General features: G+C 48.8%; 1 protein-coding gene and 1 long non-coding RNA gene across 2 annotated transcripts in view; one reads left to right on the top strand and one right to left on the bottom strand.

Moving 5' to 3' along the window:
* LOC102547396 (uncharacterized) overlaps positions 1–17,867 on the bottom strand; it is a 33,606-nt gene that overhangs the window by 13,361 nt on the left and 2,378 nt on the right. Inside the window, exon 2 of the long non-coding RNA XR_005502640.2 lies at positions 108–17,103. This is a non-coding gene — a long non-coding RNA (uncharacterized LOC102547396). The remainder of the gene's footprint in view (positions 1–107; positions 17,104–17,867) is intronic.
* Positions 6,669–17,867, top strand: part of Acss1 (acyl-CoA synthetase short-chain family member 1) — a 49,940-nt gene continuing 38,741 nt past the window's right edge. Inside the window, 2 exon segments of the mRNA NM_001106524.1 lie at positions 6,669–7,013; positions 15,451–15,547. Coding sequence (NP_001099994.1) covers positions 6,701–7,013; positions 15,451–15,547 — 410 coding nt within the window. The 5' untranslated portion in view covers positions 6,669–6,700.

Genomic DNA, 17,867 nt, shown 5'->3' with positions numbered 1-17,867 from the left:
CTTGCATCTTGGCTGAGAGGTTGGGTAGCCCACAATTGCTGAGACTGTAGCCAGATGTGGTGATGGCAGTTGTAGTTGGCCTTTAGGCTTGGGGGCAGGACACTGACCTGATAGCTCAGATCTGCCAAAATTCCATTCCTTTTCTTTTGTGGTCTCTTGTCATAGAGGAGCCCAGGAACCTTGGTACTTGCTGCAAAAACAAATCTTCAAGAAGAGTCTACCTGACAGGATGAACGGTATAGTTGGTTCAAGATCACTTGGGGGACAGGTGGTGGAATGGGGTACAGTAGATGTTAGAACATTTAACTTAGAGAAAAAAATGGATGGATCCAGGCTTCTGTATAAGGACATCCCCAGGACATCCCCAGGACAAAACTGTGAAGGTCTTGAGTGAGAGTAGGAACAGGATTTGTGGAAACATTCAGGTCCTCAGAAAAGGGGCACGGTGTTTTAAGATTGATGTGGGACTATAGTGAGCTAATGGGTTCCCATGCACAAGTGTAGCTCAATGAAGGTGTATGTGCTTAGCATATATAATGCCCAGGGTTACACCCCCCAGCATTAACAATGTTAGCATGCTTTGGTGTTAGCCAGTTTGCGTGAGCATATGACTGGAGCTAACTGGGACTGATCCACCTCATGCAATTCTCTCAGAGCACCCTGGAGCAGAAGTGCATGAAGATGGAGGAATTCAGGGCCCCTGGGGAAGCATCACTCTGTCAACCTCCTGAAGTTGGTCCTGACTTTCACCTCCTGCCCACTTCTCCTCTTGTTGCTCAAGCTCTCTTGCCTTGTGTGTATCTATGTTTTTGGGCTAATCCTGCAGAGTGTTAACAGCTCATATGCATCCACAGTGTTATCCACAGCACCCAGAACGCTGGCCTCTGGTTCTCTCCTTCCCTTGACCCTTTTCAATGCTGTCCAGGACTCCCTGCTTCAGTTTTGCTTTGCATTCTTATGATCTGAACAGGCATCATGACCTTATGAGTGCAAGGTCTTTGCCTGGTGGATGCCCCTCAGCTCTGGCAGTGGATACAGGATGCCCCCGTAGATCTCCTGTAAGTGACAACTGAAAGAAGTGTGGGATGCGGGAGTGGTGGATGAATAAGATGGGAGGAGATACAGGTACAGGAAGCAGGAGTTTTCGAGGTTCTTTAGAGGCCCCTGACTCGACAGTGAAAGGATTTGGTGACTCCATGCTAGGCCCTAATAATGGAAGAGGGTCCTAAAAAAATCCACTTCCAACCAAATTAGTTTACTATTTATTTAGTTTCTCATGGTGCTGGAATCCAGGGCATTTTGGGCCAGGCAAGTGACCCACTACTATCTACCCACCTCTATCCTTAGCCCGAGATTGTTTCTTATATTATATAAATGTCATAGAAGGCCATTCTTTTTGACTGGGCACAGTAGACAAACTAAAAACCCGAGGAACTGGAAGGATGGCTCAGTCTATAGAGTGTTTGCTTCACAAGCACAAAGACATTAGTTTGGTTTCTAGAACCCCTAAAAATGCCAAGTATTGTGGTGTGTACTGTATGTGTTTGTAATGTCAGGGCTTGGGAGATAGAGACGGGAAAATTCCTTGGGCTTGCTGGCCAGCCAGTCTACCCTAATCCATAAATTCCAGGCCAATGAAGGACTGTATCTCAAAGGAGGTGGCTGCTGCTGCTAAAGATAACAAAAGTTATCCTCGGGGCCTGGACACACAGACTTGTACATATATGCATAACTCACACATGTGAGTGCACATGTGCACAGCCCCAAACCTAGACACAAATAGCTTTGATGGAGTTATTCACGCTAAAGCCCACATCGCAAAGATGAAACTGGGTTGCCGATCTCATCTTCAGAGGAACAGAGACAGAGCAACCCTGTGTCCCACCCCGGGCCGTTCTCAGTGGAGCTGGTGATGAAGCTTCTCCATCCACCCTCCCAGAACAGGGAGCTGGAGGGGCTCGGGCTGAGACGCTGTGGCTTACCCATTGTTCTCTATTCCTGTCTTTATAAGAAAAGTGATTTTGAAATGAGAATCCGCCCTTTGACCACTCTCTGCTTTCTTCAGTTCTTCTCTGTCAACACAACACACTGTCTCTGCCTCGCCTGCTGGACACCCAGTATACCTCATGGGATGGCAGACCACGGATTGAAAGTAAAGCCAGTTGAGATATTTGAATGGTTGTGATATTTTTTCTTTTTTCACCTCTTTTTATGATGTGAGATGGGAGCTATGAAAGCCAAGAGAAATGAGTGGTAGAGGTGTGCACCCCTGGAAATTGCCCAATAAGCCCTGGAAGCCCAGGGTTACCAATGACCCCTGCCTCGTTCCTGGCCCTGGGCATTTGTTGCCCCCAGGCAGAGCGAGAGCAAGTGCATCGAGCTTCAGGGCTTGGAGGCTCATGAACTGCTAGCACCAGTGCTGAGATGAAAGACAAGCACCAGGCTCCCTTCCTGCCGCCTGCACCCTGCAGCCTGTACCCTGAGGTTTCCAGCCCAGGGTCCTACTGACTTCAAATCCAGGCTGCAAAAGGGAAAATGTGTGGCCATCATGGTCCGGATGACCCATGTTCTCAGAACTGAGAGCTCCAGGATAACGACTTGTGGACACAGGGCTGGGTAAGGCTCACCCTTCCAATTTCAGAGGGACACCTTAACCTTAGGCTGTGACACTCTGCAGGAAGGGCCCTATATGGGATTCTGCCCAGTCTGGCTGATTCTGCTTTATGTGCACATCCAATCTGAAGAGGAAACAGGAACTGGGTGGTCTTTATTTGGAAACAGAGGCAAAGGGAGAGTTGTAGCCTGGAGTTACAGTGCATGGTAAGCATGTAGAAGGCCTTGGGTTTAATTCTTAGTGGAAAATTAGAGGGGGTGGGGTGAAAATACATTTCTTAGACAGCAAAGATGATCGGAAGGTGCACTCCCCACCCATCCCATGGCACGCATAGAGACTCCTCTGTACTGCCTCGTTCACTTGTTTTCACAAACATCTACTGTGCATGCACTATGTGCCAGGAAGGTTCTAGGTGTTGGAGACACAATCCCAAACACAGGAATTGGCATCTTCCCCCATCCCAAGACTTCCCAGCTTTCAAGAAGAGAGAGAAGTATACAAAAAGCTTATATACGTGTGCTATAGAGAACAGTGAAGTCAGACGTTGGGCATGGGTGTGAGCGCTGAGGGGATGAGTCCATGAGGGTGACAGAAAAGAGCTGTGGGCAAAAGGAGTCCAAGAGGTCTGAAGGAAATGGAGAGAGGAGGTCTACGTGGCTCTCTCTAGGACAAAGTGATCCAAGCAAGAGAAGTAGTCCATGCGAAGTCCAGAGGCAGGAGAGTGCCTGGTGTTTGGAGGCCAGGAGGCCAGTGTGGCTGCTGACTGAGAAAGTGGGGTTGGAGAAAACACATCCTGGAGGCGGGCCTGGATCAGGTAGACCCTTCCTCTTCCTCTTGGACCCCTCCCTTCCCCTTTCTCTTTTTCTTTTGGAGGCAAGGTCTTGATGCGTCGTCTGACAGCTAGCAAGGGATCCTCCTGCTTCGGATTTCCAAGTAGCTCGGACTATAAGCATACACCTCTGTTCCTGACAGTACTTGACTGTACATATGTGGCTTCTGGGGATGTGATCAACGCAGTTTGTGAAGCACAAAGCCTGTAATGGGGCTCAGCAGTCTGGAAGATGTGTGCAATGTAAAGTCCATGGACAGCTCTTCCCTTGTGAAGGATGAGCCTTAGGGGTTAGGGTACTTGGGAAGAATGGAACGGAGGAAACACTGGCTTGTTCTGAGTGCAGACAGACCTCATCTGATCTCTGTTTTCTTTTCCTACCCTACTTTTCTTTCTTACTTTTTCTCCCTGATGCTGGGGATGGAACCCAGGGCCTCGAGCATGCAGCTGTACCACTGAGCCACGGCTGCGGACAGCTGTAGCCCTTAACCTTGACTTTTAAAGAAGCTGCATGGTCTGATTAGGCCATAGAAGAAAAGGATGGACCCAATTACACGCCCGTTGAATAATTTTTTTAAAAGCCGAGTGTGGTTCAGATGGGGGATGAGTGGCAGCAGGAAGGGGAGGGGTATTATTCTGAAGATCATCCTGGGGCACTTGCTGATAGGTTGCTAGTATCATGTGTGAGAGAAGAGTCTAGAATGACAAGGACATGTGCCCCTTGAACAGTGAGAAAATATATTCTCTTTGTCTAATCTGGAAGGCCAGTGTTTGGGAAAGAGGTTTCAGGATGTGACAGCTTGAGAGGTTGAGTAGACATTTGAGTAGGCGCTGAGATGCACTCAGTTGGTAGAGTATTTGCCTAGAATGCTTGAAACCATAGGTTCGGTTCCCAACACCCCATATACAAAGTATGGTGACATTTCTGTGTGATACACAAGAAGTGCAGGGAGGGGGGAGGATTAGAAGTTCAAGGTCATTCAAGTCTGAGGCTGGTGCTTCTTCAGAAAACCAAAACTTAAACCTAGTGTTTGAATATGAAACTGGAGGAAAGGTTCCGGTTACAGGTTCCAGCTTGAAAGTCAGAGGATGAATGCTAACCCTTGTCTCCAGGGACCTGGAGGGAAACGTCTGAGAGAACTGACGCTCTAGCACTTTGAAGGCAAGAAGAGAAACACAACCCATGCAGGGGATGAGATGTAGGAACTGGTAAAGGGAGGGCCTCACGTTTTAGGAGCAGTTCTTGTGCCAGCTAGCTACGGCTGAGCGATAAAGTTAAGACTATTTGAAACTTCTTCCAACCTTGCAAATCGCTAGGAAGATCTTCTGTGCCAAGGGCAAGGCTCCCATACCTGGTATAGAGCATCCAGGGTTGGATGCACCTCTGTCCAGGGCTGTTCCTGGTTATGGGCTGGTGCAACTCATTCTGTCTGTGTGCTCATTGTCTCCAGAAGGCAGGACCAACTCCTTCACACCATGGCATCATGGGAAACAACCAACCAAAAAAGCAGCAGCTCTCAGGCTTCCCTCAACATAGCCTCGGCATTTAGCCAAAGACTGTGCAAGCATCACGTCTTCCAGGTCCTCTGGGATAAAGCTAGGAGGTCAACCCAGACATGAGGGGAGGAAGGCTGGATCCTCATTCTCTTTTAGAGGGTTATGTGTGCTGGCACTAGAACTCAGGGCCTGTGCATGCCAGGCAGGTGTTTTGTCTCTGAGCCACACCCTCAGCTCGGCAGCCACACCTTCAGCTCAGCCTCCTTGTGTTGATGGAGCAGGAAATTCCAAGTACACGCTAGAGGAGGAAGTGTTGATGGGCATCTCTCAGACCTGCTAGCCAAGCCTGCTCTTTCTCTTATAACTTTATATGTTCGACGAAAAGAGGGCTCTGAAGGTAATAGTTGGGGGTGCTGGGTGCTAGGCTTCCTCTTCCACTAGACAGCCATGTGCTCTTCTATAAGTCTCTTTTCATTAGTTCGGTTGCTTCCTTATTTATTCTAGCACTATGTAACCTTTTGTTTTATGTTGTTTTGTTTCTGGCCCTAGCCAAGCTTTGGGTTTGGTTTGGTTTCTTAAGGTGGAGACTAGCAATGCTGTTCAGGCTACTCTCAAACTCATCGTCTGTCTCCAGGGTGTGACTTTTGCCTCAGACTCCTGAATAGCTAGAGGCACCTAGAGGTGCACCACTGTGCCCGACCTACCTAACTTTTAAATTAATGACGGTGCTTGGCTGAGGGCGGGGCATATGACCTTGCTTGCTGTTGTCACCGCCTTTTTAGCCCTTCCTCCTCAGCGGCTCACCCACAGTATCCCTACCTATCTGCAACTGCCACAGCCAACAGGAAAAAGTCTTTTGCCAGCCCAAAGAACTCCACAAACCAGTTTTCCAAAAATCCCCGACCTCTAGTGTTTATTTTTCATTACGTATTCACTTCTTAAGTACTTGGTAGAGACACGTTTCCTTTTACTCCTGATTATTCAATAACAAAAAACGTCAACTTCTTGACGGCGCTGGAGCTCATGGTCAACCAGGCCAGATGTGCTGTGGACATTGATTTATTCTTTAACCATAGCTTCCCTGCCCCGGCAGAGGTTAGCAGCTGGGTAACAAAAATATTGTTACGGGACTCAGGCCTTCACAGCAGCACCTCCTTCCCTGTTTGAAGGCCTCCGGGCTTGTTCAACAGCCCTTTAGCCCTCCACAGGGGAGTTATGTGTCCGTGGCATGGTTGTACAGGCCCGCACCATTGGGACAGGGCTTAACTTTCAGAAGCCCTTTAATCTCTAAGGAGGAAAGCTTTGACTTCAATCTATGGAATGCTGAACCAACGGCGGTTCATCCACAGCATCTGTGAGCTTCGCTCTTATGACCACTTAGCCGCGTTCCCAATCTATTTATCCTATCTCAGAGTGCTGCCTGCATCCCAGGTCCGGAGGCTAGGACACCCGTGTACTTGCAGCTTTTGTCGCAAGCGGGAAAGTTATCTGGTCTGTGAACAGCGATCGCAGAAACGCAGGAAACTGAAGCCGAGAGCGCGGGCTAGCCCGGGACGGGGGGGGGCATAACAAAACCTAACCCCACCCCTCTCCCCGCGCCCCAGTCCTGGCGGGGAGAAGAGGTGGGAAGGGGCAGGCTCAAGGAAGCTGCTTCGCGGAGAGAAGTAGTGGGTGGTGGCCGCGGGGGCGGAGCCTGGGCGGGGCCGTGGAGACTCTTAGGGGCGCCCTGGCTCCTGCACCCGCGTGGGGCGTCGGGCGAGATGGCGGCGCGCAGCCTCGGCAGCGGTGTGGGGCGACTGCTGCGTGGCCTGCACGGGCACTCGGGACAATCGGGGTGGTTGCTGAGCCTGTCCCGCTGGACCACCACCCGATTCCTGGGCAGTGTTCCTGCAGCAGCGCAGCTAGGCTCGTACCCCGCTTTGAGCGCTCAGGCAGCCCAGGAGCCGGCCGCCTTCTGGGGACCGCTGGCCCGTGACACACTAGTTTGGGACACTCCTTACCATACTGTCTGGGACTGCGACTTCAGGACGGGCAAGATCGGCTGGTTCCTGGGAGGCCAGTTGAATGTGTCTGGTGAGTGCGTTGCTGGGACCAGCTCAGTTTCGCGGAGACTCCGGAGGCCCTAGTCAGTAGCAGCTGCCCCCAGGCCTTGGCCCTTTTCTCCAGAATGCTTCACCACCCACTCTAATCCCTGTGCCACGTCACTTTGTTCTGTATCCCACCGGGTCCAGAGAGTGCAACTGGCCAAGCAGCAGTTACGCGCCCAAATCTGCAGCGCTGTCTCTAGCGGGAAACTGAGAATACTCGGTTTGACCTCAGAATGGTCTACCCTAACGCAGATTCTGGGGGGGCTTTGCCTTCAGATTTTAGTCTTGAGGATCCCCAGCATGGTGGGCACAAAGCTAACGAACCAGATAGGCCGAGGTGGAGAGAGCACAGGCTTTTCCGCTCAGGGGACCGCAGATTAGCAGGTAGGTTGCTACCAGCAGCTGCGGCGCTAGGACTCACGGCTCCCCCGAGGACAAACCCTGCTGTGTAAACAGAGCCTTGGTGGGTGCAGGAAGAAGAAAGCACCAGCCCCTGGGAGGGAACTGGTTATCTCCTCCCGTAGGGGCGTGTGGGCAGGAAGTTCTGGGTCTAAGAACTGCACCCCAAAAACAAATGTCTACAGTGGCGAGGGCAGGTAACCCCAGCTCTCTGGAGTCTGAGTCAAGAGGAGCTTAACTCAAGGCCAGCGTGGACTATGTCCTAGCCTCCTCGCAGATCTCCAAATGAGACACATCAATCACTCTAGCTGTCGGTTTTCTGATGAGCCCGAATTCTGCTAAGGTTGGAGGCAGGGACATACATTACTCACTGAGGCACTGAAGTCCATCGCGGGAGAACTGGGAGGCTGAGCCTCGGGTGCGCAGCAGGGAGCTGGGAACTTCTGCCTTCCAGTGGGGTGGGAGTGAGGGTTGGGTGGGTCAGAGATGCCTAAGAAAGGAGCTGAAGGCCCTCAAGATGAGGCAAGAGGCTTTGTTTAAGGACTAAAGTTAGACGTGGAATCTGGTGTCTGCAGTTTCCCTATCCCTTATTCAACGTTGGCACATCTCAGCCTCCCCATTTTACAACAGTGTTCCCTTCTTATGCTGGCTGTGCCACAGGGCCGGGAGAAACCAAACCTATCCAGACTAATCAATAAGCTGCAGCAATTCCAATTTACTATATTCAAAAATTAGTCTTTTTTTTTAGCACAAAACTTTAAATAAACTTTGTACCAGTCATTTTCTCCCCACACTGTATATTACTCGGCAAGTGTCATCTAAATGAGACTCTTACTAGATAAATGTTGCCTTTAGACTTGAGTCAGCAAATTCTTGAACTTGGGTTAAGAAGTTCTTGCGTTTGCAGAATGTGCCTTTCAAGTGAGTAAAGCAGTTTGCAGAAGGAAGAGGGGCGGACCGTGTGTGGCTTCTTTGGAAACCTCTCCATGCTCAAGAGGTCAAGGCCACTGGGACAACCAAGCTTGTAGCTGATAAGGAGTGCTATCAACCTTATGGTGAGGCCTGGGTGTGGTCTTCTAGGAATTCTTTGGCCTCTGTTCTTCTACCTTTGGAGCTGTGCGAGCCTGAGGCTGAACTTCACCAAACTGACATTCGAGAAAGCAACTTCTCCAAAGGCCTGGCTTTCTGTCTGTCAGTGTCATCTCTGCCCTTTGCCCCTTTCTACAACCCCCAGAGGTTACAGTGTGAAAAGGGACAGACTGCAGCTGCCCGGGGAGCCACTTAGAAAGTTGTTAAGTGGTTGATCTGGGACCGATCTGTTTGTCAGGTGTGATGATGACAAAGTGTTCCAAAAAACTGAGTGACACTGTTATCCTTTCAGTGATCTTTAGATGAATGCTTCTCAAAGGTCCAGACCAATGCTGCTGGACCACGAAGCTTTTAGAAATGTAAATTCGGGGCCCCACTCTAGACTCTTCGGTTTAAAAACCGGGTGGCTGGGGGTTGGGGATTTAGCTCAGTGGTAGAGCGCTTGCTTAGGAAGCGCAAGGCCCTGGGTTCGGTCCCCAGCTCCGGGAAAAAAAGAACCAAAAAAAAAAAAAAAAAAAAAAAACCGGGTGGCTGGGCATCTCCCAGCTGTGACTGACAAGCCCTGCAGGTGCTTGGTACAGCGGGTTTGTGGTTTCAGCTGGGCCTTTTGAGCTACACCGAGGTCTTAATTCTTACTGCCTTGTGCTTGCCTTGTTTCCTTATATTTGAACGAAAGAGCAGTGTGTCCTGGAACACTGTTGTAGTTCCGTTGTTCCACACTCTAATTTAGCAGTGCAGCAGGATAATGACCATTTTATTGCCCTCTGAGGTCTTAGGTCAGGACTCTGGACAGGGCCCATGGGGTCAGCTCTCTCCCCTTTCCTGGTGTCTCAAGTGGGAGTCATCTGCCTGTTTCTCACTTCTTTGGCTGGGGCCTGAGTGGTGCTATCCTTAGAATTTGGTTCATCCCCTGAGCTCCTCAGTAAAGTCCCCTTGTCAGTTATTATGACGGAGGTGACTAGGATTGGGAGAGGTTGTAAGGGCTGAGATAAAAGGTTCTAATCTTGGTGTTTTATAAGAGGGAGTGGCCAGAAGAGATAATGGATGTCTTGTGTCATATGATGCTCTGTATCTTCTTAGGACACTCTTGGTAAGAAACATTACCTATGCAACATTAACATGTAAGCCTTTGAACATCCAGAGAGATGAGCTAAATAATTGTTTTTCTTTGTAAAAATAGCTAACTTTTGTTATTTCATCGAGGTTCCTGAGAACGGATCCTACAGTTGTGATAAGTGAAATTTGTCCCGAAAACCGCACAGAGTGTCTCACAGTATAATGGCTAGGTTCCCGGAAGGTTCTGTAGTCAAGAGACTCATGTAGAAATTAAGGCTCCCTCTGAGCAGCCTGTTTGGGGTAGGGAGGGTACTTAGTTACTGTTGTTGCCAGTCAGAACACCCGGTTAGGGCTCTTGTTAGGATTAGGTGAGATTAAAGCTCTTGACACTGTTCTTAGCACAGTGCAGTCCTAACCACCCTTGGCTGTTAATTATTAATGAAGCATTTGGGGAACGAGTGACCTTGATTTGTCCTTCAGGCGTGCTGCTGAGTATTGTGTCCATCTGAAACAGACCCTGCTGCAGGATGTTTGGTCACACTGAGAATTCTGAGATTGTGTTATTTACTAAAAACAACAGCAGCAGCAGCAGCAACAACAACAAAACAAAACAAAACAACAACAACAACAACAACACCCTTTTCTAGTCCTGGTGTGGCTCAGCCCTTAGCACACTCCCTCTGGCTGGAATAGAGAAAGATTGGACAGAATAGGATATGTCCAGCTCTCATGAGAAGAGAGAAGAAAGGGAAGCTACTTAAGACAGCAGTGCAGAGAGGGGAGGGGTGAAGAGGGAGGGAGGCAGTTTTACCAGGACTGTTGTACAGTGACAGGGTGCAGAGAGATAACACCCTAGACCTAGGCGAAGACGTAACAAGCCAGAGAATGAGAAGGAGCCAGAAGATTTGAACATCTTGCTAAAGTTAGTATGAGGCCAAACAGAGCAATTCAGTTAGAAACTGAGAGAAGCCAGATTGAGTCGGTCATCTTGGAAAAGAGTTCGAGCTAGAGTTGAGCCAGCCAGCCAGAGCTCAGAAAGAGCTAGGAAGTGTGAGCTTACTCAGCAGTAAGTCTCAGGTCTACTATGAAGACCACGCTGTTCTGGAATGCAAAGAGATCCATCTGCCTCTGCCTCCCAATACTGGGATTAAAGGCCTATTACCACCAGGCTTGGCTTAAAGAAACTAGTTTTAACTTTAACTATCCATCGAACACTGAGAGACTTCCTGGCTGTTTTGTTTGTCTGTTTTTGTTTTTTTTTTCTTTTGGGAATGGAGCACAGGGTCTCACATGGGCTAGGTTGGTGCTCTGACACTGAGTGCCACCCAAGGCTCTCTAGATGCCCGGGGAGCACTGCACAAACAGAAGTCATGCTGCCGATGCTCTTTCCTCGATGGCCATGACTCAGAGACAAGACTGGAGCTGAGATGACAGTAGATAAAGCTTGTCGAAGCCTTTTAAGGAACTCCAAATGAAAACGCAGCTCCAGTTTCACGAGGCAGAACTTCAGGAAGACTCTGGATTCTTCTCAGTCGTCAGAAGCATGACTTGCTTTAAATAGCAGCTGCTTCTGGAAAGTTGGCAAATACAGTGAAAGTTCTCGCAATGTGCCAGGGAAATTTGCTATTTAAAGAAAGCCATTGTGAGCCCTCATGTGCTTACTAACCCCAGTTTCTTTTCATGATGCTTGAAGCTTTGTGTGCTGAGCTGGGTATGGGGGTGTGTGTGTATCTAAGCAACCAATCAGAGCCTTTGGATCAGGGGTGTGGCTTAGTAGTTATGCACTTACTTAGCGTGTAGGAAACTCTGCATTCCATTCCTAGTGCTGTAGGGTTGGGGGGTGGGGAGTTTGAAAGTTCCTACATTATCATGTGTCATCTCTGTAATAGAAGTAACAACTTCTATAATTGTGTGTGTGTGTTTGTGTTTGTGTGTGTGTGTGTGTGTTTGTTGTTAATAGCATTAAAAATCTCTTATCCACTAATAAGCATTACTGTAACTGCTCCTAAGACTGTGTTAGGATCTGGGCTGGGCTACTGTGTGCTACAGTCACTGAGAAGAACCCATGGCTGAGCAGGCACCCTGTTTTTAAGGGCCATTTCCTACTCTAAATGATGCGAACATGGAATGGTTTGTGTCTTGTTGTATAGATGGAGACACAAAAGGCCAACCACAAAAACAGTGGGAAATGCCCACTGAGTAGCACCTGAGTGACACAAAGAGATAGATTACAAATCCATCCACCATTGGAAGAAATACCATGATGTGCATTGACATGGTCAATTGGACAACACTTAGTGTCATAAAGTATATCACATATTGAAAGCTGGCTTTTATAGCCATAGAAGGGCTGGTAAATCACAATAGAGATCAGAAAACTGATTGGCTGTTTCAGCCACATCCCTGAAAGGTAGTGGCAGGGAGACTGGTCAATATGAAAACAACTGACAGCTAGCTCACGAAGCCTGTGTCTTTCCCTTTCTGTATATGCATAAAGGAGGGAGAACTTCACCACAAGACGCATGAAGGCTTGGTTTCAACTTCTGTGCCTCTGATCTTGATTTCTCCAAAGGTCTGGTAAACAGCTATGTTTCAGCTTGGTGATAGGAGCTCTAGCATGAACAATTCCTCTTTGACTTTTAGTCTGGCCTGTGCTAGAGCTTAGATCAAAACAGTGGTCTCATGTAAGTTTTATTTAACACAGTAAACATCTGTACTGGGGTGATGTGCTCAAGGTTTCCCTGGGGCAGATGAAGATCTGTGGCCCTCCACCAGTCCCCATGAGAAAGGAACCTTATGACCCTTGGGACCCAGAGAGTGGGGAGGGAGCACTGTGCCCCAGAATGGGGAATCCTGGGCAGAAGAAGGAAGTGTTACATGGGGTAGGCCAACCGAGAGGTTGGAGAGGTTGGGAGGACAGAGGCTCGCTGTATGCTGGGGACTTGGAAGGCTTAAAGTAGGAGGTGGGTCATGAGTTCTGCCTTCAGTTGTGTTGGATCCTGCCCAACTCTTCCTGAAAATGCTTGAAGGTGGAGTGTTCTAGTCTCACTTCCCATTGTTTGGGTTGAGTTACTTTTTCTTTTACATGTCGAGACTTTGTATGTGCGGGCAGAGTATCCTCTGGGTCTTCCTTCCTCTCCCTAACCTTCCCTGCCTTTCCCTGTAGCTGAAGCAGCAGGAGGAATAGAAGTAGTTGCTAAAAACATCGAATTGTAGGTCCTTGGTTCTGCCAGGACCCATAGGGTGATGGCTCTGAGGAATGGGATTATTCTGTTGCCATGTTCCTTGGGGACACTGTGACATCCTCTGTCCCAACCTTATGACACACTGGGGGGCAGCTAATTCTTAACCTCACCCAGAGTCAGGGATTCGTATACTTCCCCGTGGATTAAAAAGCTAAGACTTAAAGTAAATGACAAGGGCATCGTCTGTCCTTAGTGGGTGGCTGGCCTGAGCCAGACCTGTGGATTTTTTTAGGCAGTTGCAGGCTGCCAGCCAATAAGGTAGAGCCAGGTGTCACATAGGGCTATCAAATACCTTTATTACCCCCACCCCCACCAGGAAGAGAAAGAAATGGAATCCCCACAAAGTCCCGAAGCTTCACATACAGTGGGTGCACGTGTTAAACACACATGAGTCTGCCGCTGTGTGGTTCCAAGGCAGGCTGCAGCAGGACTGTTTGCCTCAAATGCATAGTCTCTGCCAGGGGCTGGCGCACTTCACGGGGCCTAGGTTTCTACGTGCTAACACGTTCTTTGGGGATTACGATACCACTTGAGGGTGAGAAGCATGGGCTTCATAGACAAGAACATGTATGATGAGAGAGATAAAGGCTGAGATATGTAGCATGGACAGGAGGGGTGGCAGTGTCAGGCAGGGAAAACCAATGCAAAGACCCTGGAGCAGAGGTAGTTTTTTGGGCCTGGGCTATCCAGCAGGGAGAGGGGCCTTGGTAGCCAATTATCCAGCATCTCCCCTGTGTGGGAAGCCTCTGGGGAACATTAGATTTGAGAATCTATTCTGGGCTGCTTAGATTTGTGCCATCTCTCGGCCCCAGGAAGAGGTGGACGCATGGGACCACCAAGCTATACCATGATGCTTTCCCTGTGCCTGGCCTTTGTCTTCTCCTGTCTCAGTCTGCCTTCCTTCTTGGTATAAAGCAGGCAGGATACCTTGCTGGGCTGTGTGCTGCTGAGGGTCTCTGTTTAGAGTCAGTCATTCTCCGGGGAAGAAGGATGCCCGGTACGCTGGTGATATTCATGGGAGCAGGTGATATTCTGTGGGGTTTCAGCCCCTCTTGTAGCTTCACGACTTGAGTTTGGGTGGGTCTACCCTGACACCAGGATTTCTGTAATGCTGCTTCCTGCTGCATCTGACCCAATTCGTTCTTCAAAAGTCAGGGTGGGTTAGAGCAGGCGTTTCCTGGGGGAGAATACAGGCACACGTCTCCTGTGGCTCCTTGGCTTATATAGGTGACCGAAGGACTTGAATTTATCACTAGTTCCCAGGTGTCCAGAACAGCCCATACTTCCTGCTTTTAACCAGTCCTGTCCTGGTTTTCTTTCACAGCTTTCCGTAGCAGTGATTCTCTGGTGATAACTTGTCATGACCAGTTCAGAGTCACCTCCATGACCAGGCTGCTGGGGACATGGCCCTGTGCCAAGGGCTGACCTCTTTGCTGACAGCTGACAAGCCGTATTTTAGAATGAAAATTCTTGCTGTTTGGGCATTTGTGTACACACACACACACACACACACACACACACACACACACACACACACACACACTCGCTACACCAGTAAGCTAGATAGCCTGGCAGCACATTCAGCTGACATTTGTGACACTAGCTTGCTACTTTCTTCACCAACAACCCTGTTTTTCTATTCTCTGTAGGGTCTGCCTATCCTTGGCTGCCTGCTCGCTTCCCCGGTCTGCACAGTTCTAAGTTTCTTCTGTCTGTGGACCACACCTCTTTATATCTCCTCTCCCCTTTGCCACCGATCGGGCTTAGCTTTCTTCCACCTGCTGAACAAAGCAGTTCTTGGCTGCCTGTTTGCACCCTTTCAGGGAGAGTGGAGGGCCGTGTGAGGGATCTGGAGCTAGTCTGAGTCAAATCTGTTACTGTGTGACCTTCAGCTGATTAATCTCTGCACTTACCACCAGGGGATGGGAGATGGTGGTAGTGGGTCCCCAAGAGTGCTGTTCATACCCAGGCTCTGATTGTTACTGTTTCTATGCCAAGTTGCTCTTAGCTTCTGTGAGTGTGTGTGGGGGTGTCTTGTCTAGGTAACTTTAGCCCCAATGTTCTGTTGAACGAATGTTATGTGACATCCGCCGTGGTCCACCTAAGAAGATTTCCTCCAAATTATCTGGAGGCCACTGGAGGGAATATGCTTGGGTAGAAGCTGGCATTGCATGAACTGGCCTGAGTTAATCTCACCTTTAAAATTAGATGATCAGTGAACAGGATGTCAGCATAACTGAACCCACTAATCCTCAGGTTTATAGCAAACAAGCCTACTGACCTTGCGCTTTTCCCAGCAAGTCATGTGAGCTGAGCTTGGGTAATGGAGGGGGAGGAGAGAACTTTCTTGAAAGGCATGTGTAGTTTAGTACTTCTAACATAGACTCTTGGCTGTTGATGTCATACGTATCCAGTGTGGAGACCACTGGAATGATGTGACTACCTCAGAGTCTGTGTGGAAGGTCACCTTGTAGACAGATCGTGTTTGTAGTGGTTGTCTCTGTTCTCTGCAGTTGTGGTAGTCACTCTTCCCTGACAGGGAGGAGACCCTGCTCTGTAGGAATAGCAAACCAAAGCAGATCGAGCATCTTATCCAGCATCTGGAATAACATCTGTTAACTTTTCTTTGCATAGTCAACTGCCTGGACCAGCACGTGCAGAAGTCTCCCGACACCATAGCTTTGATTTGGGAGAGAGATGAACCTGGGACAGAAGTGAGGATCACTTACAGGTACTGTGCGTCACCTGGAATTCTCAGCACCCAAAACACATCCTGGACGTTTCTGCAGTTTGGGTTTGGGGAAGGAACATGGCCTCTTTGTGACCATTAACATACTTTCCAGTCTGGAAGGACTCTGGTTCTGTGTTTTCTTGGTGATGCCTGATGTCTGACCCCTTTGAGACCATTAACACACTTTCCAGTCTGGAAGGACTCTGGTTCTGTGTTTGCTTGGTGATGCCTGATGCCTGAAGATCCCTGCAATGGTGTTAACAGACTGGAGAGGCATTGGCCAAATTCTGCTGCTGTGTCTGGCTCAGGACACGGGATTATCTAAGCTTTGGGAGACGTTTCAGCTTTGGGGGCGTTCTGTTATCTCAGAAAAGGAGATTCTGGCAAGACAGGTTGTGGCAGGTATCAGAGCATACAGAATTCCAGTTTTATCCAGTTCAACAAAAACCCCTGAGCTGGAGGTACTCAGATAAGACAAGGTCAACTCATCCACAGGAGCTAAGAGCTGCCAGAGCCTTGAGTGTGCATGGCGTCCTTGGAGCACTTACTACCAGTGTCTCTGGTCACTGATGTGAAATGCACAGAGATTACGTGGTCCGCCCAAGGTCACATAGGAGCCGATCTTAATTTGACTCAGTTTAGCTCCAGGCTCCCTCATACCATCCTGCCCTCCATTGCTATCCTGTAATGGCCTAAACAGGAAGCAAAGAACTACCCTGTCATGGATGCCAGCTACTTGACCTTTTTCTATATATCCTGTGATGAGGTGGTGGGTGGGGTGATCATTCACATGAATTTTTTAAAGTTTTTTGCAAGACTGATACTGTTCTTAGATTTCATAAATGGAACCTATGCACTATCTGGACATGAAGTACCAAGTTTGTGATGAAGCACCACGGGTTTAGATGAAGTAGGGAACATTCGGGGAGATATGGCCATAGACTTTGATGGGTCCTTGGATAACTGGTTACCTGAAGCTGCCACCTCTGGGTTATGTTACAACAGATGCTGTGGTACAGCAGGGAGGAGATTGCCTTTCCAATGGTGTCTCATTAGCTGAGCTTAGGTGTAGCTCAATGAGCGTGTTTGCCTAGCAGATAGAAGACCTCTGTAATAATAATAATAATAATAATAATAATAATAATAATAATAGTAATGATAATAATAATTACTATTAATAATAATAATTATTATTTAAAAAACCCTTTGGCCAAAGACACAACTTATCTTTATGACGGCTTCTCTGGCCCACCATGTGCTTGAATCATGTGTTCCGTGTCTTCTCCTCAGGCCCTCCACGCATGATTATCCTCCTCCAGGTAGCTTCAGGCTTCCCATATCCAACCAGTTGTCTAGAAGTGCTTGTTTCACACCTTCACATCAGTTACTGCTGATGAGAGAATGATGCAATAACAGCCAATCTCGAAAGCACGGCAGAAGGTCACTTCCGGTCGAAGAGTTAGGGAAGGTCTCCCTGAGAATGTCTGACCTGAGATCCAACTGATGAGCGGGAATACCGTGTCCTGGCGGCAGGGAGAAAGTACGGTAGTCTGGACCTGGGAATGGACGGGGCATAGGAGTGTTTATGGAAACAGTTTCAGGCCAGGGCTCTGAGCATAGCAATTACTTGTGGATACTTAGGCAACTCAGGGACAACTGGACACTCATCTCCCATGAGCTTCTGGAATTCTAGTTTTATTCCAGCCCAAACTCAATCCTGGTATCCCATTCTTAGGCTGTAGCAAGCAAGGTGACTTAAAAAGTGGATATTTTAATTATTTTTTTAATCATGTGCATACGTGCGTAGGCGTGTGCATGAGTGTGTAGGTGTGTGCATGAGTGTGTAGGTGTGTGCATGAGAGTGCAGGTCCCCACAGAGTCCAGAAGAGGGTATTGGATGCCCTAGAGCCAGAGGTAGAAGTAGGTGATTGTGGTTCACCTGATGTGAATGTTAGGACCTGGACTCTTTGGCAAGAACAGTACCCACTCTTAACCACTGAGCCAATTCTCCAGTCCCGAGGCGATATCTTTAATCCTTTGCAGTAACTGGTGGTGTTACTGGGCCACTAGTGCTGCATCTACCCGCCCTACCAGCCCTGTGGCATACCGCAGAGCCTTCCAGGCTAGAGGGCTGTAGCATACTTTGCCATCTGGCTTCATCCCCCATGTGGCCCCAAACCAACGGCATCTTACTGCTGGAGCCTGGATGAGGGGATGCCCACATGGCTTCCGTATAAGGGAACTTGAGGAATGCTGCTTGTGGGAATTGGCTAGGTCAGCTGCTTTGTAAAGATTTCAGGTCGACCTCCGTGTGCACATC

This window comes from Rattus norvegicus, chromosome 3 (genome assembly GCF_036323735.1).
Source record: "Rattus norvegicus strain BN/NHsdMcwi chromosome 3, GRCr8, whole genome shotgun sequence".
NCBI classification, from domain to species: domain Eukaryota; kingdom Metazoa; phylum Chordata; class Mammalia; order Rodentia; family Muridae; genus Rattus; species Rattus norvegicus.
Note: the sequence above shows the minus strand (reverse complement) of the source record. Positions and strands in the feature narration are given on the sequence as shown.